Source organism: Diceros bicornis, chromosome 17 (assembly GCF_020826845.1).
Source record: "Diceros bicornis minor isolate mBicDic1 chromosome 17, mDicBic1.mat.cur, whole genome shotgun sequence".
Taxonomy (NCBI): domain Eukaryota; kingdom Metazoa; phylum Chordata; class Mammalia; order Perissodactyla; family Rhinocerotidae; genus Diceros; species Diceros bicornis.
The window spans coordinates 47,460,880-47,485,367 of record NC_080756.1 but is presented as its reverse complement, the minus strand read 5'-3'; the positions used below and the strand labels follow the sequence as shown (position 1 = coordinate 47,485,367).

General features: G+C 41.6%; 1 protein-coding gene across 1 annotated transcript in view; it reads right to left on the bottom strand.

Annotated features, from left to right (window-relative positions):
* The window catches only part of GRIN2B (glutamate ionotropic receptor NMDA type subunit 2B), a 278,160-nt gene that overhangs the window by 8,492 nt on the left and 245,180 nt on the right, over positions 1-24,488 (bottom strand). The window contains exon 9 of the mRNA XM_058557590.1: positions 796-956. Coding sequence (XP_058413573.1) covers positions 796-956 — 161 coding nt within the window. The remainder of the gene's footprint in view (positions 1-795; positions 957-24,488) is intronic.

Sequence of the window (24,488 nt, the reverse complement as noted above, 5' to 3'; positions counted from 1 at the left end):
GCTGTGACTTTATGGTGATAAGATCTAGAGTATAACAGTATTTAAGTAACCATGCATCTGAGTGACTCTTCTAGAACTGGAGCCACCAGGAGATCCAAGTGCTGCTAGTTATCATACAACACAGGAAATCAGAGACAAGACCCCTTGACCCCAAAATCTCAACATCATGCTCAATTGTCTGTCTTATTCCATAGCTGTGGCTTCTGGGAGGCCAAATAATTAAAGGGACCAATGTGGCTGGGATTATGCAAGCCAACATATTTGCAGTTCATGAGCTCCTTCTAATGAACAAATACTTCCTAGAGTACAGAGCTGGAGCAAAGAATGCCAACAAAAGCTGGAACTGGAGATCAGTCAACACATTCTTAGTGTTTGTTGTCTAAAAACTTTGATCCTTTTCTTCTTTTATTTTTCTCTTGTCCATAAGACACCAGAATCATTGTTTTCACTTCTGAGTCAACAGGTCTTTATTTCATGAATAACACATGAACCTTATCCTTGAGTCTTCCCTTCTACTTTAACTTCTATTTAATTCCTGTTTGATGGTGACATTAATCTAATCTAAGTAGAATATAATTGGTAAAAAAAATGCAGAGAAGTAAATAATAGCATAGGAATCTCTGTGTACTGGCCTGAATTATACTGTCAAATTTAACTTGGAAATCTGTAAAGAGCAAATGAAGTCTTATTTGCTTTAACTTTGTACAGCACCCAAGCATAGTACATCTGATTCAACGTATGTTTAATAAATGTGGGAAACATATCAAAGACTCTGAGCTTGGAAGCAGTTCTTACCCCGTTTTCAGGGAAAGCAATGCATCATCTACACCCCTCTGGTTGAACTTTCCCATGTAGGCATGCATTTCTGCATAGTTATTGCGAATATTCCTCTCTGTGCTGCCATTGGGCACAGTCCCAAAGCGGAAAGGAGGTGAGAAGTCATTAGGTCTCTGGAACTGGAGAGAAAGAAAACATGAAGAGATATTAAGTTACTATTAGTAGATTTATAATGGAAGGGACCAAACTATAGTTCACCAAATACATTAGCCCTCACTCAGGAGCAGCAATTGCTATCTGAAAGTGGACTTCAATTCAACTCAATTTAATACACATTGTTGAGCACTTTCTATTTGCCCAACCCTGACTTTAATCTGTAACCCTGTGTGTTCCATTTATGCACACTGCACAATACCAGTGATGATGGAAATGTGCTGTTAGCTTAACTGCAGTGGACTAGTCACCTTTATTTCTAAAAATTGTGTAAAATTTGCTCCCAGGCCTCTTAATTTATGGGCTTCAATACATCGTCATTGCACTATTAAGGTCACAGGGCCTTAGTGAGGTGAGCTACATTATACTCCTGAAAATAATTTGTTGGATATCAAATATGTTTTGCTAAGAAATTTTCTCTTGACCTTCGCTGACACATCCTACAACATCAGTTGTAGGATAAATTGTAAAATCAAATACAATTTTATTTATGTTCCTTCCCTTGCTTAAGAACTGAGAGTGGATCTCCAGTGCCTATCATCATAAAGTAAAATCTCTTGGATTTTCATCCCTCTGACATTGGCTTTATTTCTGGCTGTTGCCCTGCAATGAGTAAGTCTGTACATTGCTTCCTGAACACATAGTTTGTTCATTTGTATCTTCATGGCCTCATATAATCTATCCCTTCAGCATGAACTGGCCTTTCTCTCCAGGCCAATTCATGTCTCTAGTCTCAAAATGTAACTCAAAGCAGTTTCTTCAGGAAACCTTCCATGAGTTTTTTCTTCCATTAAATCTACCCAAAAGTGACCCATCAGTACTTTGTGTTCTTTGTTTAGATCATTGTAGTTCATACTACAAATTCGATTACTCTCTAAATGAGCTGGCTAAGTTATGAGAGCTAGTCTCTGACGTAGTCACTAAGAGAGTTTAATCTCTGGATTGAGACAGATATAGATTGACGACCAGCTCTGCCACTTACTACTGTGTGACCTTGGGCAAATAACATGAAATCTCTGTGCATCATTTCCTCATTTGTAAGAAGATGATAATGTCTAGTTTTCAAGATTGTTGTGAGAATTAAATGATATAACGCATAAGAAGTACTTCACATAGCACCTTGTGCACAGTAAGTGCTCAACAAATAGGCTCAATAAATGTTCCTCTTATTCTTTTTAATTCATGTCTACATTCCCTAGTGAACTTCACACTCTCCAAGCTTCTCATTCTAATAGTACAGCAATGATCAGACAGAATATGACCAGGGGAGCTCTGCTACACCTTGGCATAGGAAAGACGATGTAGATATTTAAAGTCTTCTTGGTTTCAATACTATACTATTTACTTTGGAGATACATTTGAAAAGCTACCCTGCCAACTAGGAGTACTCTGGACCTTTGGAGGTGCTTGACCTGAGAGCCATTCTCCTTTCCCTTTCCCTTGACTTGAGAAGCTCAAGAGGGGATTCATGGACCACAAAATGTCGCAGTACCATAAGCCATAAATGCCATCTTAATTGCTCAGAGTTGGCCATAGTTAAAAGTAGAGTCATGTAGTGGTGTTAGGCAGTCTGTGATGCATCAAAAGATTGCTACTTCCTGAGCCAGCCTGGTGGCATAGTGGTTAAGTTTAGCGCACTCTGCTTTGGCAGCCTCAGGTTTGAGGGTTCAGATCTCAGGCGCAGACATACGCTACTCATCAAGCCATGCTGTGGCAGCGACCCACATACAAAACAGAGGAAGATGGGCATAGATGTTAGCTCAGCACCACTCTTTCTCAAGCAAAAAGAGAAATACTGGCAATAGGTGTTAGCTCAGGGCCAATCTTCCTCACCAAAAACAAAAAAGTTTACTACTTTCCTGACTCAAAAAGCTCTGAGTTTGACTTACCATAGGGCTTTTTGCCATTAAGAGTTTTTGCTTCATTATTTCTAAAGGGGTTGTCATTTTTAAGTGAATGACGACATTACAAAAGAGTCAAAGAATTTTAGAGTTGGATGAGCCACTCAAGGTTAACTAGTCCAAACCTTTCATTTTATAAATGAAAAAACTGAGGCCCAACAGAGGACAATGTCACACAGTGGCAGTGATGACCAACATTATCAGGGATCAACTGGCTTAATTAATAGTACTCCTCTGTCCCCAGCAGATAGCAAGTTTAAAGTAAACAAGGATATGCTTTATTGGAAGAGACAGACAGCAGAATGCTATGCATATCACTGTCCATTATAACACTTCAGATGTTTGAAAAAGTACTACAAATCAAAAGTAGAGTAGATATTATGGCAGACAGCAATATAACTAAATAAACTCCCTTTGATCAGTAACTTCTCACTTTGCCAGGACAATGACAACTGATGCTCACAATGACTAAGATACCATAGGGCCCCAAGTATTTTCTGAAACATCAATGAAAGCTGAAATCACGTTCAACACAATTCTGGTATAAATTATTACATTCTAGTTTTTTTGAAAATTGGCAATCCATGTAAGGTATATGGAACAATTTTTCATTAATCAAATGGAATCTAATACTCAGAGTGCCTCACTTCCTGATGAAGCTAGATTATGGAAAGTTTCTATACTACTCTTTAGTAACTTTGAATTTTAAATTATCTTTAGATTTCTAGATGCTGTTTTATAAACATATCCCTGAATAGACAAAACTAAAGAAATGATAAAGGAATAGCCAAGACAACTTTGAAAAAGAAGAACAAAGTGAAGGACTTATATTACCTGACTTCAAGACTTATTATAAAGCTATAGTACAGGACAGCGTGACATTAGCATAGAAACAGTAAAGAGATCATTGTAACAGAATAGAGTGCCCACCAACAGACCAACACATATATGGTGCAAAGGCAATTCAGTGGAGAGAGGAAAGTCTTCGACAAATGGTGTTGGAACAATTAGATATCAGTATGCAAAAAAAGAACTTCACTTCACACCTCACAAGATATAAAAAAATTAAAGTGGATCATATACCTAAATATAAATCCTAAAATTATAACATTACTAGGAGAAAAATCCTTGTAAACTTGAGTTAGACAAAGATTTCTTAGATATAACACCAAAAACACAATCCACCAAAAAGAAAAAAAAAAAAGATAAATTAGACTTCATCAAAATTAAGAACTTCTCTTTGAAAAACACAGTTAAGATCATCAAAAGACAAGCCACCAACTGGGAGAAAATATTTAAAAATAAATTAAAACTATTAAAAAACAAAAGGAATTGGGGGGACCGGCCTCGTGGCTTAGCGGTTAAATGCGCCGCGCTCCGCTACTGGCGGCCTGGGTTCGGATCCCTCGTGCGTGCCGACGCACCGCTTCTCTGGCCACGCTGAGGCCGCATCCCACATACAGCAACTAGAAGGATATGCAACTGTTACATACAACTATCTACTGGGGCTTTGGGGAAACAAAAGGAGGAGGATTAGCAATAGATGTTAGCTCAGAGTCCGTCTTCCTCAGCAAAAAGAGGAGGATTAGCATGGATGTTAGCTCAGGGCTGATCTTCCTCACACACATAAAAAAAACTAAAGGAATTAAATAATAACATAACAAGACTCTTATATAGTTAAAGCATTCTCCGTAAGAAAATAATCAGAGAAACCAGCCAGCCCTAAACAATGGGAAGGTGCAGTCTGTGGAAAGCACTGGTCTTGGAGGCAGACAATTTGGATTTGAATTCCAGCTCTGTCTCTGACCAGCTGTATGAACATGGGCAAGTTACTTAAACTCACAGAGTCCCATTTTCCTGGAAGTATTATTTATCTATCTATTTATTTATTTTTTGCTGAGGAAGATTTGCCCTGAGCTAATATCTGTTGCCAATCTTCCTCTTTTTGTATGTGAGCCACTGCCACAGCATGGCAACTGACAGAGGAGTGGTGTAGGTCCATGCCTGGGAACCAAACTCAGGTGCTGAAGTGGAGCAAGCCGAACTCAACTACTCGGCCACTGGGGCTGGCCCTGGAAGTATTATTTTTAATGAATAATAAGATAACATATAGAAAACCACTTAACACGATATCTGGCACATGGTGGATTCTCAAAATTATTAATTGCTTTTATAAGGATGAAGTTCTAATATCTAAAATTGTCCTATGTTAGGCAATGTTTCTAAGATTGAGAACTCTTATTCTCTAATTTGTTCCTTAAACTAGCCAGTCTGCAGGCCAACAGGGAAAGTGCACTGCCCCAGAATTAGCCAAAGCAGAAGCAGAGTGAGCGAGCTTGAAAATTCTTTTCCCAGATTGGTGAGGTTTAAATAAAACATAGACTTTTTAAAAGCTGTCATTGGAACTTGAATTTTACTAAAATTTATGACCACGGAGAACTGTATGTTTAGCGAGGCCTGTGGGAAAGAAGGAAAAAATATTCTTCCAAATACCTTGATGCTTCCAATAATTGCCCTTGTAATAAAACTTACACTGTGAGGTATTATATGGCACTTGTTCAACCTGAGTGGCAATCGATGCTCTCTGGGGTTTTGGAAAGGAGTAAAATTTAACACTGTCAAGAACCAGAAGTCTTAAAGTCTGTAGAATACGGAAGACCCCAAGAAACAATTTCTAAAAAAATTTAAAAACCCAATACACCAAGGAGACCAGCACTGGATTAAAAAGCTCAGTCTGATTTTAAAGTAGGGAATTTTATACAGTACTCCTTATTAGTCACCTTTGGCCATCATAGGGCTTTCTGAAACTTGGAATCTTTTTCCAGAGTTACCCATATTAGGATTATAAAAACAGATTTGGATAGAGAAATAAAAACACAGAAAGGAAGGAAATTTAGGGATCAATCCCATTTCACAGAGGAGGCAACTAAAGCCCTGAAGAGGCCAAGTAAGTTGTTCGAGGCCATGTGGTGAAGTAGAAGGACAAGCTGAGACTTGACTGCGGGGAGCTGAGCCTTCCCGCTGCAGGCTCAAATGCTAGCCAATTAGTCCACTCCTGTTGACTGGGGAGTGAAGCCACACACTGTACGTGAGGCCACCTGGTGAGCGTACCCTTCCCTTTCTGGCATATCAAATGCCAACTCCCACTCCCCCTCTAGATTTGACACATGGCTTTCAGCAATTACTGTAAGCACACACTCGCACAAGGGCAAAACAATGCCAGAATGTCAAGAGAACTGTAATCTCACTTGATCTTCCTAGAGAGCAGCAGGGAATCAGAATTCAGGCCTCTGAGTTGTTCAGATCATCATCTCAGCCCCCATCTTAATGACCACAAAGTGAATTAGTCTTGTCAGTCAGGCAAGGAGAAAGGTGCCGGAAGACCAGGAGTAAGGGTCCCTGAACCCATGCACAGATGATTGGACTGGAGGGCTCTGGGGCGGTTATGGCTGCCGCCTTCCCAATAGAGGGCCTCTCATACAGCTTGTTGCAGAGAAGAAAGGGAGAGGCGAAGGAAGCAGGGAAGTGGAGATCTGGTCTATTTTGTTTTATTTATTAAACAAATATATAAACTGATTTTCCTATGTATAAGGCATTATTAACTCATTAATAATAGCTACTCACATTCAACACCTATGTATGTGCTGGGAATAACTCACATTATCTCCTTTAACTATAACAATTAAAATGCATTAATTCATTTGGCAAATATTTACTGAGCATCTATTAGTGTAGAGGGCGATATCAGGAACTGAGGACACAAAGATGAAAAAAATCAGACTTTGTTTTCAATTAGTTTATATACGAGAGAGTCAGAGATGTAAACATTCATTCAAATTCATTCATTTCTTTTTTCATTCATTCATTTGTCCATTCATTTATTCTTTCATTCATACAGATATTCAGCAAGTATTTATCAGCATCTTTCATGTGTAGACACTATTCTGGGTGCTGGGGATGCATTACAGAAGAATAAGATCCTGCCTTAAAGAGTTCACATTGCAAAGAAGGGAGGAAGATAATAAGTCTGTTTTTTTTTTTTTTTTTTTTTTAATGTAGTAGACTAAAGCCAGCCACAACTTCTTTGCCACTCCTCACATTAGGAGGTGAGGACTATGTCCCCTCTCCTTGATTCTAGCCTGGACTTGGTGACTTGTTTGACAAATAGAATGTGCAGAAGTAATCTTCTGGGACTTCTGAGGCTAGGTCATACGAAGCTTTGCAGTTTCCACATGGGCTTCTTGGAATCTCTCTCCGAGGGAAGCAGTCCACCCTGTAAGAAGTCCAACAACCCTGAGGCCACCTTGCTGGAGCCACCCATGTGGATGCTCTGTCTACAGTCCCAGCTGAGCCCAGCCTTCCAGCTATTCCAGTCAGGGCACCAGGCATTAGAGTAAAGCCATCTTGGACATTTCAGCTCAGCCTAGCCACCAGCTAAATACCAAGTGACCTTGGTTGATGCCACATGAAGCAGAAGAATCACCCAGCCAAGCCCTGTCCAAGTATCTGACCCACAAAATAGTGAAATACAATGAAATGGTTGTTGCTTTAAGTCACTAAGTGTTGAGGTATTTGTGCAGCAATGGATAACTGGAACACAGATGATTTAAAATCATGAAAATAAAGTGCTATGAAAAATTGAAACAGCTATTACATAAGATAAAAGAGTGATTGGTAGGAGAACAAGTTTACACTGCTGTCCTGGTAAGGCCTCTCTGAGAAGGTGGCATCTGAATAGAAACCTGAATAATGAGAAGAAACCAGGCATGCAAAAATCAGAAAGTGTATCAGGCCCAAGGAACAGCAAACACAAAGGCCTGGCAAGGGGACCAGGTTGGTGTGGCTAGGGGGCAGTGAGCAAGGTGATGGGTGCTATAGAGCAGCCATGCCCACGTGGCAGTGGGAGCACGGAGCAAAGGGTGCTGTCCTGAACAGCATCACAGAGGCTGTAGCACTGGGGCTAATTCAAAGAAAGAGTTTTCTAGTTGGACTAGAGAGAAAAAGAAGTTTCTAGATGGAGGCAACAGTCTGTGCAAAGACAGGACAGTGAGAGAGCCCAGGCATGATTGGAGACCACAGGCAGCTGGTCATTGCCAAAGCCTAACAGATAATGGCTGTGGCGACTAGAAGTAGAACGAGCTGAAGAGGGAGGCAGGGCCTGGATCACAAGGGAGTTGAATTCTGTGTAAAGATGTTTAAAGCTCAGGCTTTAAGGGATAAGACACAGCAGAGCCTCTGGAGCCAAACTGCCTGAGTTCAAATCACAGCTCTGCCACTTGATAGCTATGTGACCTGGAGCAACCCACTTAACTTCTCTGTGCCTCAGTTTCCACATTTCTACAATGGGGCTAATAATAGTACCTACCTCATAAGGCTTCTTACTATTCAACCAGTTAATCTGGGCAAAGTATTAGCATTGTGCCTGGCACATGATAAATATGCTATATTAGCTATTATTACTGTCATTATCATTATTATTACTGTCATCATCATCATCTTCATTATCAGGAGCAACTGAAGAATTCTGATAGTGTCAAGACTGGATTTTTGTGTTAGAAAGAGCCCAGAGGTGCCAGCATGAAGAACAGGTTGGAAGGAATAAGATAGACAGGAGCTGAGGATGACCTGAGCTTAAATGATGGTCTGGGCACCAAGGGGAATTAGGAGGAACAGAAGCATCATCACATACTGTCCCACCTTCCAAGAATATGAAAGATGGCATGTGTACAACTAGGTAAAATATAAGACCACAGAGGTGTATACCAGTGCCACCAAAATTCCAAAAGAGAAAAGCTGCAACCAGCCTGGGTTTCCTGGAAGGCTTCTTGAAGGAGGTTGGATTTAAGCTGGCAGGGAGGATGGATTGGATTTCAAGGGTGGAGATAGGGAGTTAACATCAGTTCACACTAGAAGAATCCCTCCACTTTCAGACTCCTCCTCCAACACTGCTTAGTTTCCACGGTGAGTGAGGAAACAGATATTCGCAGAGAAGTCTTTGAGGCCATAAAGCCAGGGGAAAGAGCAGGTTCTGAAAACAAAACAAAAACTCTCCTATGTTGATGGCATCCAGGCTTTTGTGCTGATCACTAGACAAAGCCCAAGAGGTTAATTAGAGTGAGATCTTGTGAATGACAGCACACAAATGAAGCAAATCTACTAAAGTGAAGAGGGCAGAGAGGAAACGCCTTGGTGGGTAGTTGGCTACCCTAAAAAATGGCTCTCTTCATTCAGTTGAGTGCAATCAGCATATGCAGATTAGGACAAATCAGCACTGTGACCTTGCAGAAACTGATACTGTATGTCTTGTTTGCAGGGTCCATCCGCATGAGACATGGAATCTGGGGGCTTTTGTCTTCAAAGCTTGACAATCCTGCACATAAATATTCATTCCATTACCTCAGCTTTTTCATTTGAATCACAAAAAGAATCAATGCCCAAATGCCACTCACCCCCGAGGCACCCAAGAGAAAAGGTGGGAAGGCTTAGAATACAAGGGTGGCTTTTGGCCTGTGCTACTAATTATGAGGAGGTGGCATAACACCAGAATTCTGAAGGGACCACTTTTTTCCTACCCAGCACCCTCCTGTTATTATAATTACCAACAGTACCGTCTGTTTTCATAGTACTTTTTTATTATTGACTTTTAATATTTTTATGTACAGTTCTATGAATTTTGTTATTTTATTTATTTATTCATTCATTCATTCATTCATCTAAATTGTGGTAAAATACACACTACATAAAATTTAGCATTTTAAATATTTTTAAGTGTACAGTTCTGTGGCATTAAGTATACTCACATTGTTGTGCAACCATCACTACCATCCATCTCCAGGACTTTTTCATCTTCCCCAAATGAACCTATGTACCTATTAAACACTAAATCCCCATTAGTTCTACAAATTTTAACCATATATAGAATTTTGTAACCACCAGCACAATCGACACAGAACAATTCCATCACCCCCAAAAATTCCTTTGTGCTACTCCTTTATAGTCACCCTCCCCCCACCTTTAACCTCTGGCAACGACTGATCTGTTCTCTATCCCCATAATTTTGTCTTTTCCAGAATGTCATATAAGTGGAATCATGCAGTATGCAACCTTTTGAGATGGGCTTTTTTTTCCTTATCATAATGCCTTTGAGATTCATCCATGCTGTTGCATGTATCTGTAGGTCATTCCTTTTTATTGCTGAGTAGAATTCCATCATATGGAATATCAGTTTGTTGATCCATTTACCCATGGAAGGACATTTAAGTTACTTTCAGTTTGGGGTAATTAGGAACAGAGCAGCCATAACATTCATGTACAGGTTTTTGTGTGAACATAAATTTTCATTTCTTTAAGGTAAATACCCAGGAGTGCGAGGGCTGGGTGCTTTCTCACCCCTCCCCCACCAAAGTGCAACTCTTTTTGCATCTCTTCTCTCTTTTGATTTTCCCATGAACTATAAAGTAAGTATAGCACTATTATTATCTTGTTATTCTGTCTGCTACTCAATCTGCCCATAATAACATCCTACAGCCTAGCTAGGATGAAGTAGGTACACGTGCGTGACTTAGCCTCTGAGCAACGTCTAAAGAATGCGGGAGGATGTGGATGGAGAAAGCGGCCTTTCCCTTCTCCCACTATGATCTATTTGCCCAAAGCGGGGAGAAGGTCAGATGATAATGCAAAGAGTAGACTTTCTGAAGGCATGATCTTTTTCACTGTTTCACGGCCCATAAATACTTGGGACAGATGGAAAAAGGAGGTAGTCTGTGCTTACATTGAAAGGGCAATTTAATGATAAAACAGTAAGTATTCTATGGGTTATGGGCTCAAAAGATCTTAGTTCAAAGCCGAGCTCCATCACTTATTAGCTGAATGACTTAATAAACAAGCCACTTAGCTTTGAAACTGAATTTCGACAATGTTCTAAAAGGAGAAATAAGGTATAGCATCTCATTACAAATCCTCCATTTCAAGGGTAGCCACTGAGGACCCTACTCATGTAACAACCTGGCTGTGGATATAGTGACAGATAAGAAAGCTTAGACTCTTTACCTTCATAAAAGTTATAATCTGGGATGGAGGTGGGAGGAAAAAATAATTATTTTTACATTTCATTATAAATTATTCATTGGAGAGAATATTGTTCAAATTTATTCAGAGTAGGTGACTGAATTACATAACAATAACATTTTAGAATGTAATTAGAAGATACAGGTATATAATAAAAGTGCCAACACTAAGTCAGTTCTGTTCCTGGGCTCCTGGAGAACCTGACGCCATTTTGCTATTGCCAAAAAGTGAGCTAGCACAGAGTAAGCACTCAATAGCTTAATCGTTTCTGCTCGTTTTTTTCTTATTATTAATATTAGTGCTATGGCTGTCCACACTGGCAAACACACTTAAGTTTGCATGTGAAGAAACCTGCACTTGGATGTAAGTAACCTGGTAAGCATGTCTTCACAACTCTGGATGCTGTGCTGAGGTAAGGAACCCTCTCTGAGCTCAGCGTGAAGCTGGGGTTCCTATGACAGGCTCTAGAGCGGAGCGGGTGATGGAAGGAATGGGACTCCCTCTCCTCCTGTCATTATGCTCTTGCTGTGCCCCAAACAAGAGCTTGTAGAAAATAAAATACCAGTTCTTCAGATTCCTGGAATTTAGTTAATTATCAGTTTTCCTCATAGTAAAGCAGTCAGTTCTTTTGTATTTTAAAAAATTTGGATATATGAGCCTTAATAAATATTTCCTAAAATATTTCCTGAAATCAGATAATGGTATTATAGTTCATAGCTAGCTGAAGTTTGGTCCCAGAGCTAGTAGAGCTGACCAAATGGATTTGTTCCTATATTAACTCTACCATGTCATACCTATAACCTGAAGTCTTAGGGGTTTGGCAAAGTCTTGCGTCTGGCCATAAAATATCATCATCAACACTCATTTAAAGGGTATAATCCAGGCATAAATCACTGAGCTCTGAAATAAATATCTGAAATGAAATGAGGCAACAGATACAATCCCTATGTTACAGTTCGTTATAATCATAATATAATAACAGCAGCAGCTAACACTCCTATGTTAATGTACCACACAATTTACATACAGTAACTCATTAACCTTCCCATCAACCCTATGAGGTAGGTATTATTATCCCTATTTAACAGACAAGGAAACTGATGCAAAGAGAAGTAAGTAATTTGATTAAGGCCATACAGCTAGAAACTAGCAGAGCAAGGATTCAAACCCAGGGTCCTCACGCTTAACTGTAAAACATATCACAGAGTTCTAAATACATAGAACAGATGCTCAGCAAACATATGTAGAATAGAAAAACCCAATGATTAAATGCGTATGCCAAGTTCCAAATGGGATGCAAGCAAAGTCAAGGCTCTGGAAGTTTAGAGGGAGTAGAGATTATCATGAAAGGATGGGGATGGGGAGGCTACAGAGAGGAAGCAGAGATGGAGGTGACTCCTACAGAGTGACCAAGAATTCTACAGGCAGAGGTATGGGGAGGGTATGTAGGGCAGGAGGAATGGCATGAGCAAAGACACAGAGAGACCCGAGCACAGTGTCTTAACTGAAGCTGGAAAGAATGTTTGCACATGTGAATGTGGAACACTGAGTTGGTGAGTAGATAGAAGCTATCCACAGAGTACACTGAATGGCCAGGCTGGGGAAGGATGCAATGTGCATACCACAGCACTTAGGTCTATCATTATTCAGCTAAAGCAATATGGTTTGAGGAGCAGAGAGGTTGGAGCAGGGACATTCATTGGGAAACCACTAAGGGTCTGGACTATTTTCATGGGGACTATAATAGGAGGAATATCTGAAAAAGACATTAAAATAGAAGCCTTGACAGAATCCAAGTCTGCCTATATATCCATTAGAATAGAAGAGAGACAGTAGCAGAGTTGACCTCATGCCCACCACCTCCTCTCCCACAACTCTCTCTCACCCACTCCTCAGTAGCCACACTGGCCTCCTCGCAGTTCCTAGAACACATTGGGCAAGCTCTTGCCTTAGCATGCTATTCTCTCTGCTCGGAAAGCCCCAGATATCCATTACTCCCTCGCTAACTTCAGGTCAGACTTGATGGTCTTCTCACTGAGGCCACCCCTGACCAGCCAATTTAAAATTGCAACTCCTCTGCCAACACTCACTATCTCCCTGCTCTGCTTTATTTTTTTCCGTAGCAGTTAGCACCTTCTAACATTGTATATAATTGCCTTTTTAACTTATATTCTGCTCCCCTCCTTTAGAATGCAAGTGATATGAAGGACAAAATTTTTGCCTGTTTTGATCACTGCTGTATCTCTAGTGCCTAGAACATTCCTTGGCACTTAGTAGGCTCTCAATATGAATGAATGAATGACTAAATGAATGAATGAATGAACTGAACTGCACAAATGCAGATACATTTATTATATTAAAAAATCATCCAAAGTGCCCTCCTTACTAGTTAATGCATTATCATGCAACACACAGTTGAACATGAAGATTTCTCGGATCTAGTGCTATTCTGGCATCTCTGGTGAATAAGGAGTTAATTTGTCCTCATGCCAGCTGAGGACATCTTTCCTGCCACCTTCTCCATTTTCCCTTCAAAAAATATTTCAGATCCAAGATCCCACAAGAACTTGTCAAATTTAGGACTTGACAATGCCTATGAATATTTCTTTGGCACTAAAAATGTGACAGAGTTGGAGACGATTATGATAAAAAGGAGATGAAGTGAAATGGAGGCGTAGGGACTAAGGTATTTGAGTGTTGTCCTTAAGTCATCCTGTGCGTGACAGGTGGCCTTGGCTGTGCTCCCTCAACCTACCCTTAGGCGAGACTGTTACAAAGAGGTGCTATTGCCATCCACTCCGCTCCACTCCACAGAATGACCTGTGAGTGTGCAGGGATCCTTGCAGATATTTTATAAAAGTTGTGGGTGCTAGCAAGGAGAAATGACCTTTAGAGAAGATTTTAAGTAAAGGGGACAGATGGATTCACCATGGAAGCTGGGATTCCAGAGCTTCACTAGAAGCCCCAGCATCTCATATACAGTTTTGGGGAGATTTACAACGAAGACTTCCATATGCAAGACATCCCAATGAATTTAGGGCACTCCAGTTGTTAGCCTGATAATCTGAGGTTCCTAACATGGTGTCACTGCCTTCAGAGTCAGGAAGCCGGGGTGGGGGTAGGACTGCCAAAGGTCTGTGCCAGGCAGGGCCTGAGACGAGTGAGGATCCAGGGAGAGGCACGTCATGGACAGGCACACCTCTACTTTCCTAACAATCAACCAGATCAGTCAATCCCAAACCAAGAAATGGAAATGCCAGCATGTGCACACATGCTCACATTGTGACCCATTTACAGCATAGCAGAACTTCTTGCTTTGGTCAATAAAGTCAGCCCTATGCGGGGGACACTCCAGTTTATAGAATGTCAGTACTGGGAGGGAGCCTTAGTGATCCCACTGTGCATACTGTGTCCCCTTCTGGGGTTCACAATGGACCCTCACAGGGCAGGGCTCTGACAAGTCCTTTGGTAAAGAAACTTATTTAATCTTGACACAGCATTTTCCCAAATGTATTTTGCCATGGATTTTTTTTTTTTTTTTTTTTTTAAAGAAGACCCATTTCGTCTCCCAGAACACTCGTGGGCTGTGAAACAAAGTCTGAGAAATGCCAACTGAGGGACCTCCTCACTGTTCAGAGCAGGAAGCAGAGGCCTGGGCAGTTCATTACCTAGCAAAGACCAAAAAAGCCCTTTTACTTTCAACTCTTTTGTTGAAAATCATCCTCAACTCCATTAATTCACGTTCCTCTTTAGGGTTACCCTTCATTCAGACATATTCAATGAGCACTTGCTATGAGTCATAATACTGGGATGTGGATGCTATACAGGAATTTAGGTACAAAAGATCATAGATGGTTTAAGAGTTTATGTTTAATATGTACTTATTCCAGGAAAATCCTAGAAACTGTTTTTACTTTTAATAATTCCTTTATATAGGCTTGTTTTGTTATCATTTATCTCTTTTCCCCTCTAAAAATGGAATGTAGCACTGTTATAGTTATTTCTGGGTTGACTACCTCTTGTTACATGAGTGACAGGAAAGCAGAGAGTGCTCAGTGAACACTGGGCTCACTGAGAAGCTGAAGGCCCACGGTCAGAGAACAGTGGGGGCTCAGTGCACGGACACAGAGAGGGGCTTACTATACTCTTCTCACATCTGAGATGAGGAACATCAGGGGCTTCAAATAAATCAAATATCTTGCCAAATAAGTCCTGAAATCACTTTATAATTTAAGATTTGATGAGCCACAATAGTAGCACAGTTGGAGACCACATTTATTCAGTATTCTTCTTAAATACTTGCTTGATTTAGATGATTCGATAGTAGAAACCACAAGCTGAGCAAAGTTGAGTCCTCTATCTGAGACTATAAATGTCAAATGTTTCCTTTCTATATTACCCTCTCTTTCTTCCCCCTACCCATTGGTTATGAAACTATCTCCCACTCTTTCTCAAATTCAAATGGCTAATAAAGAAAGAAAAGTATTGGCTTATACTATGAAGACTAAATGAATTACATAACTCTCTTCCCATTTGTTCATTCATTTCATTCATTGACTAAATGATTCATTAGTTCATTCTTCAACAATTATTTGAGCACCTATATTTGCCAGACTCTATTATAGTTACTGTGGATACATCAGTAAACAAGGACAAAAATTCTTGCCCTCATGGAGGTTACAGTCTAGTAGGGAGAGACAAATAAACATCGTAAATATGTTAACTACTAGTATGCCACATCTTATAACATCATTTCCATTAATGTAAAAAAAGAGAAAAACAGACAGGTAGGGTAAACCTTTCAGAGCCTCTTCCAGATTTTAGATTGGATGCTTATCTGGTGGTCTGTCCTACAGGATGTCCTGAGTTTAGACTGTCTTTTAGGGGTGCAATGTCACCGTTCCCTGGAAACTCTTGTCTAACAATATACTATCTGGAAGGGCCTTCCTCTTTGAAGCTAGCCCCACTAGCTTGGTCTGATGTGAATTTTCAGAGAGACAACTTCAAGTTTGCATCAGATAAACATATTAAAATTTATTTTTCCACTTAAATAAAACCCAAGGTGTGTTTCATCCCAGGCTTGGAGAAGAGACTTTTTCTAGAATAAGCAAATAGACTTAAGGGATAGGATTACTAGCAGGATAGCTTACCTATGAACTGCAACACATATTTGGGAAAATTATTCTTGTCTGGGTGGACAGAATTAGAGGGAAATATGCACAATAACAGGGGTATTTTCTCAGCTACCTAGTAAGAAGTTATTCAAGAGTTTCCTTAATAAGCTCTGTGATGATTCTTTTAAGATACCAGGCCATTGGGTCTTTTTAATGGTTCCAAGTGTGTGTGTCATTTTCCCTTTGTCAATGGGTTATAGAGAAGCTAGCCTACTTCAAAATTATTCTATAAATTCCAAATCAGGAGCCAATTAGCAGAATGGGAAAGAGTCTCTAGCCAATGCCAAAGTAAGATGTAAAGAAAGAAGTTTCTCGGTATCAAACAAGAGGCCCCTATGACTAGGCAGGTGGGACACTTGGTGAAAGGGCAGACATGATCAGCTTGAGTTGGCAGTGTGGGGTAACTTACTAAACACACAAGGAAAGATCTCCTTTTCTTTAATAACTTAGATGATGGCATGGAAAACTTGCTCTTTAAATCTGCTTATGACATTAAATTGGATTGGATGGCTGGCCATTTGGGAAATAGAATTAAAAATCAAAACAATAAGTCTAGCATGATGAAAGAGGATATTAAAATGATAAAGTTCAATTAGGAAGTGTACAAAGTAACTCTCACAAGATGTAAAACCACACTGCCCTAAGTCTAGACTAAGAAGGGACAGGAACTGGCTTTGTCAAAAGCATGGTCAAAAAGATTGTGGAGTCCCAGGGGACCATAAGCTGTGTGAGTTGACAACATGGAGCTGCTATTTAAATAGAGAGCCTATAATAGGAAGCTAAAGAACAATGTGGCAGATGGGAAGGACATGATCAGGCCCTGTGATGCACCAGTGAGAGGGCTTTATGATCACTGTGTGCTTTCTTCTATAACTCACAAAACTCACAACTGAAATTCAAGAAGTTTCAGAAAATGATTCAAGACGAGGGGAGCAAGTCTTACGGGGAAAGGTTAAAAGACTGGGTTTATTTAACCTGGAAAGGAGCACCCAAGGAAATTCCTCTGTCACTATACTTGCCATCTTATGTTTTAAGAACTGTTGACGTGTCTGCCTCTCTCACTGGGCTGTGAGCCCGAGACTGCTTCAGCACGTCTCCAACGCCTCAGAGGCAGCGTTTCCATGAAGTTTCAGGACAAACTTGTACTCAGATCATATTTGCCGTTTATCAGAAATTTAAATTTAAGTGGGTATCCTGTATATTTATTTGCCAAATCTGGCAGCCTTCCTCACAGGGTAACAAGTAACCATCTAATAAGTACTTGTTGAATTAACTGCTATTACATAGTAGGTATTATGTTAAGAGCAGAGAATATAAAAATTTAAATAAAAAGCCAGGCAGATGATACAACAGAGGCCTTGGTTAATCCAAAGAACTGCGGAGAAGGGCAGGATTCTGCTAGGAGGCAGAATCAAGGTTGAACAAGGGGCTTACAAAAGGTAGGAGGGGTTTCTGGAGAGACTCTTTGAGAGGAAGAAGCACATCTTTTAGTCTTTCTAATTCCAGGGCCTCTAGGCCTTAGCAGTGGACAGCGTGGCAGCTGCTAGGACTCCTGAGATAAACTGTGTGGTTGGACTCTGAGCTCAGTGCTGACAAAAAGGTTAGAGATAACACACTTGTGCAGAGCTGTTCTGATCTTTCTCTACCCTGCTCCAGTAAGCAGTTTATGGCAGATATTTAGCGTCTATCTGCTGAATGAAAATGAAGAGTAGGTGGTGAGACTGGAAAGCAATGAAACTGATTATTTAGAGAACACCATTACATTATAGTACCATCATACAGATACTCAGGATAAAGAGCATTAATATAGCACGTGTTAAGTATGAATTGGCCAAGAGAAACTCTAAATGGTATGGAGGATGGGAAGAGAGCTCGCTGGGTTGGCAACTGAGAAGCTTCTGGGACTGAAACCATTGGGTCTCAGGCTTCCTGAAACCCACATCTAAGTTGACATTCTGGGAATTTTCAAAATGGCAAGGGGTCATTAGGGAGCATCAATATCTCCTTCATTAGTGGATAAATTACAATACAGTAGCAACTACTTATGACAATAAGAACATAAAATCTATTGCTAAATAAACTAGTCAAAATGGGTATTAATGATAAACTTAGGAATGCTATAAATTCTCTGGTTTCATCAACAATTCACAGTGAAGCTAAAGTTCTTTTCTAAGTCTCCAAGAGAACTTGAGGTAGGAGCGGTTAGGTTTACCTTTTCTGGAAGTCTGCAAGGACAGATAATTCTTCAGCAACACAGACCATGTAAGCAAGGAAGGCTTTAAGAGAAACCTAGTTTTGTAACCTGTCCACTCCTGTAAGAAACTGTTTGGGGTAGGGCTCGGTAGTCAAATGAAATCATATTTGAAGTAATTGTTTTCTATCATAGTGATGGGCGACAGATATAGATTTAGAAACATTCACTGGGCTCTTACTCTGTGCCTAGGAGCATGCTAAGTGCTTTCTCTCCAAAGACCAACAAGGATGGCTGCAGAGGCACAGGGCACCTCCTGCCCATGGCAGATACCCTTCTTCCAGGCATCCTTGGATCCAGAGCTATTTTCAGGGAGTCTGAGTACTGCAGAGTGACTCCTTCATTCTCCCTTGCACAACTTTCCAGCCCTGACTTAATATTTGTCCTCCTCCAGCACCCTCCTCCCAGAATCTCATTGAAATAGGCAAGCGCAGGGAGTGGGGAGGGAGGACCGCATGGTGGTCTTTATAGTGGATTAGTAGCAGTTTGTCTATGGCTTTCAAGGCACATATTAATCATCTGCTGGAAATAGCATGGGCTTTATGAGACGGATTTAGGCACAAACCCTGGATCTGCTGTAGGATCTGAGCCCTAACATTTATTGAGGGATTAGTATGCATGGGGCACTGTTCTACGCACTTTACAGGTATAATAAGTCTTAGCACAACAGCTATAATGTAGGTAACATTTTTATCCCCATTTTATAATTAGGAAACTGAGGCACCAGAAAGGCTTAGGAGCCCAGCCGTATCACATACTTTCCAGTGGCTAACTTTCAATTTTCTCTTCTGTAAAGAAGATCTGCCTAAAATGTCTGGGAGGAGAAGTAAACCAGACAAAAGATGTAAAGCGTCTAGCCCAGAGAATGCCACCCATGGTCACTAGTAACTGGTCCACTCTCGGAGACTGTAACTATTGATGTGTTTTTATATAGTGATTACCATGGATGAGGGCCAGGGTTGCTAGCATTGCCAAAGAACAATAATACAAAGGTTAATTTATTTTGGGCATTGGAAATGTAATTTTTAATAGGCAGGTTCCAACCTATGAACACGTTGTCCTCAATAGTTCATTTACAAATCAGCTGTTCAGAAACAGAAATACATTTCCCCAGAAAAATAATACTGTAAATGGTTAGCTCATTAAAGGCAATTTAATTCACAAGAGAGCAGAACTTTAGCGTTAATATTATTAGCTTATGTTCTGGGAACATTCATTCATTTAACACACTTCTATGATGTACCAGGCACTGCCCCAGGAGCTGAATAGACAGAGTTATTGAAAGCAAGTCTGTTGCCTCAAGCAGCTTACAATGCAGAGAAGGAAATGGGCATTTTATCAATGATTCTAGTGGAGGGTGACAGAGGTGGCTTCTGGCTGTTGGAGGAGGACGGGATAGGGTATCTGGGGGTGTGAAGGGGCAGGAGATGGGTGAATAAGGACTGGAGGAAAGGAGAAGGAATTTCTCTTTCTTGGGTTCAGGGCTGGCCCCCGCCCTTCACTTTCTATACCCATACCTCGCCTCTTGGGCCCTGGTGCTTTCTTAAGCTCCCATCCAGGGCATCCAAACCTGACAATCCCTATTTTACTACGTGATCCATGTCCACAAAATCAAAAGTCCTGTTTTTTCCATCCAAAGGGATCACATCTAGGTGTCAAGAGGGAGGTAACCTAAAACAAAAAGTCTCACTGATCTGTGATTTTAAACCATCACTCAATGCCCCCAAGATACTTGCATTTTAAGAAGCAGATAGTTTAAACATTTTTTTGTTTTTTTATATAAATGTTTAAACAGGAAGTATAAGTACATGAAAGTAGTCCAAAAAAGCAGTGGTCACACAGCCAATCAGCCCAGCCTGCGGATTGCCTTGGGAACCATTTTCTTTCAGTGATTCTGCCTTCTTCACTGAGACACACATCCTTCAGATGCTGCCAGAATGTCATGTTGTTCTTTTTGTGTGTGCACAGTAGCTCACATGGAGTGCTGGTACCACCAAGGGAGGGGGTGGTGGTGGAGTGGCTGCTTGTCTGGGTCATCTGAAACCTGGAGGACTCATCTCGGAACACTGGTGTATTGGATGATGTGTGATTTCATGACACTTCATACCGAAAACTGTAGTTGTATTACGAAGACTATTCAGGAGGAGCTGGAACAGTGCCCAGCTTCCTAACACCAAACTCCTTCTAGCCCCACTCCATGTCACCGAGACCACAGCTGCCAAGCAGAAAGGCCCCACACTGCTGTGTGCTGTGTCTGGTTCGTACCATCCTCAGCAGAGAGGATCAGAGTGACAATTACATAATTTTGTTAAAAGCCTCTTTTCCACAATTTGGGGTTGAGAGGCGAGATTGCAATTCCAATTCAGGAGGAGATTCTCAAGTGCTGGGGCAAGGTAACAAGGTGAGGCAGTCAAGAGAGAAGCAAGTCCTCACAACTGTGATTACGGGGGAATAAAATAACTCTTTCTCTGCATATAGTAATTCCTGAATGAATGAACGGCAGAATGGAACAAGTCTTTTCCAAATAAATTAATCTCATGATGTGAGATCATAGTGTACATTGATTTCTCCCTCTGTGTGTGTGTGTGTGTGTGTGTGTGTGTGTTGATCGTTTTTGTGCACTTTGTATGGTGGATCGTGCTTGCCCTTGACTGCAGGTATTCTGAGTATTGGAACATTTATGGCCACCCCGTGCTTATGGATGCCCACCAAATGCTATGAAATGGATTTTGGTTGTTAGGCCACAGGGGTATTTAAGGACTCAAGCTATTCTGCCTACACTGTTTTGACTCCAAATTGTCCACATCTTGTCAGACCTAGTGGTAACCTTCCACGTCAGGGCCCCAGTCGCACCAGGGTAACAGGCGCTCTGGGAGCCGGCATTGACTTTGACCCTGCCTCCATCTTCACTTGAAGCCTTCTCAGCCTTCTCACATCAGCATCAGAGGGTTAAAGCAACTCCTCTGGCAGCAGCCTTTTCTCATTAGCAACCTGGAATCACTGCTGTGCTGAAGGCTGCATTGTTCTTCAGTGTTTGAATATCAATTTGCATAATGAAGCAGGTGAGAGCGCCTCTTGCCCGTTCAGGCAGCCCTGATTGGCAGAGAGAAGGGGATTTGTACGTAATTGGCTGCAATTAATCTGACGCGGTTTTATAAGGAGAAAAGGAAAAAACAGAAAATTGCTCAGTGCTCCAAGTCAAAGCCGCATCTGCATCCTCTGTGGCATGTGTGTGTGTTTGCAGTGATGGGTGGGTGTGTTGTGTAAAGGCATGTGAGTGGATAACCTTGTATGTTCAAGTGCATTTCTTTTTTCTGGGAGCAAGCAAGGCTCACTCCCCAGAGGTCCTCTGCCTGGGAAGTCTGCGGCTGCAGCGTCCTTCACAACGCAGTGCTGTTAGCCATCTTGTTCAATTTGTATTGGAGGCCGCTAGGAGACATCATTAGACATCACAGCCTTCTTTCTTCAGTACCAGGATGACACCCAGCTCAACATCTCTTTTGTACTCAGTCCAAAAAAGGCTAAGTCCCAGCTGTCTCAGGGTCTGTTGGCAATCAGCTCGTTCAAGAAACTGAACTGGCTTATACTTAACTCAGAACATGCTGTGGTGCTAGTGATAAGCTGAGAGATAAGTGAGGAAGTTTTAAGGAATTAAGTGTTTAGCAAATTTAATATCAAGGTGGTTTACAGAACTAAGCTACTCATGGTCTGCTTGCCACAAGTACTTCAGAAACAGTAAATACTGTTCTTGCTTTATTTCCTTCCTAAGATGAGGATGGAGGGATGGAGCAGGGTACATTTCCCTCCTCTCCAATTCTTTCCTCTCTGTCTTCCTTTCTTTTCTCCTCAAGGGAAGGTTCCTGAGAGTGGGATCTTTTCCTTTTTAGCTGGATTAAGTGAATATATTTGTTACTTCCAAGAAGAGAGAAAACATGGCACCCAACAACATTCTATGTCTCTTTGATTCATTTATCCCTCATTAAATAAGCGGGTCTTAAATGTGCAGGGGGCGGTGAGCATGGAAACGAAGACAACAGAGCTCTTGTGGGAGACACTCCTAGACTCAAGTGAACAAAAGTCTCTTCCAGGTTCCTGTGGACTCACAGCTGGGTGGAGAGAGGTCTACCTACTCTCTATGGGTCTATGGGGTCCAAATCACCCCCTTGAGAAGCCAGGCCAGAGAGGGTCCCTATGACAGGAGGCTTGACTGGATGCTGCTGCCTCAGGCCAATGCCTCTAGAAGCATGAACCTCCATGTCCACACAAAGAAGACACAGGCCTGTGGCAGAGCATTATAATAGGATGGCCGTGGGCTTTGAAGTCAGGTCTCCCAGGATCAAATCCTGACACCCTCACTTCCTAGTTGTGTGACTTCCGTGAATTTGCCTAACCCTTACATGACTCTCCTCATCTGTAAAATGATGTTAATGATATCGATCTCAAAGGGTGGGGATGAAGATTAAAACTAGCAATAGATGTGAAGTCTCTAACAATGGGCATAGCACCTAGTATATGTTCATTAAATGGTTCAATAAATGTTCAATAGTATTGTCTGAGAAAAATAGGCAGATTTGGCCCCAGGAATCCCAGTGGCTCTCAGCTAGCCAAGAAATAAAAACCAAAGTGAAGCTAGCTCTTATAGATACTCTATTCTAGCTGTTCTCCTCCCACTCTCTGGTTGGGGACAGTAAATAGAGGAGCCCTGAGAGACAGGAAAGCACTCAGTTGAGTGACACTGTGGTGATCTGGCATCGATGCTCTCTAGGCATGGTTGGTGTTCAAAGCAGACTCTTCCTGGTCAGGCAAGTTCATGGCTTCCCCAGAGAGTCTCTCAGTGAGAATCTTGGTCTGCAACTCCCTCAATGCAGCTGGTTGCTTATATCAGTTCCTTCAGTTTCTCCATCGGATGACACCCCTCCAGTGTATTTCTGTTTCTGTTGCCTCATCCTGAGCAGGAAGTCCTTCAGGCAGGGTACCTTTAAGAATATTCCCCTCCGCTCCCATCCCAGACTGACTCCTTCTTCCCATGAGGCGCAGTAAAGTTGGTCTTGAGAAACACAGGCCTGTTCCGCCATTGGTGGGAGTCTGGCCCATCAACCAGGCTACCGGCTCTAGTCAAGACCTATCATGCTTGGTCTTCTCAGTGATGGATCAAATGCCAGCCTCTTCTCCATTGTAACTGCAGGAGTGAACACCAAGCTCTCCAAATGATCCCCTCAAAACCCCTTCAGTAGATTTGAGGGGACTGAGAGAAAAGGGGGGAATGCCATAGCCCTCCAATTACTTCCCCCCAAAGTACCAAAAGGGTTCTCACTACCCTTTTATACTTTGGGTTTTCTGGCTGTCCTCCTGGCTGGTCCTGCAAGGTGCAAGCTGTACTTTCATTTCCAGCCGGGTGGACAGAGTCCTGTTTAGTTTGAAAGGGTTCCCCAAGTGACTTTGATATCAACACTCTGCTCTACCCCACCCCTTCCCAGGCAGCCACTCTTTCCTGAGTCCCCACAACAGAAGGAACTACCCATATAGACTAATCATATCATTTTTAAAGTGAGGACCTGAGGCCCTGATCTTCCACCTCCTGACTCTTCCTTCTGAAAGTCTAAGCTGCCTGCACCTTGAGGGAGCATACTTGCCTGCTTGTTTTCTCCTCTCCACCTGGGCAGCTCTCAGAATCATACTGGCTTGGAGCCAATGTCCTTGACACTCCAAGTCAAAGGCCCCAAACAGGAATGAATTAAAATACCAGAGGAAATACCTGAGACTAAAGTATAGTGTTTACAGAGCATGAGCAATCCTTCAATGGCTCTCGTGACCCATGCTTGAAATGAAAACTCGACATCAAATTGTGAATTAAATGGTTGGGCTTCCCCAGCCTTAGGCACTCTCAGGCCCCCCGTGACCCTAGCACATGCCCAGCTATGAAGAAAGTTTCCAAAAATATAACAGGCTGCACACAGTCTACTGATACCCTTGTCCACTCTTGCCATCATTATGGGGAGGAGGGGCATCGGAGAGGCAAAACGGCTACAATATCCACAAAAGCCCAGAGCCAGCCCAGGCCACTACACTCACTGTGAATACAATTCTGACATCTTTAAAACCTGA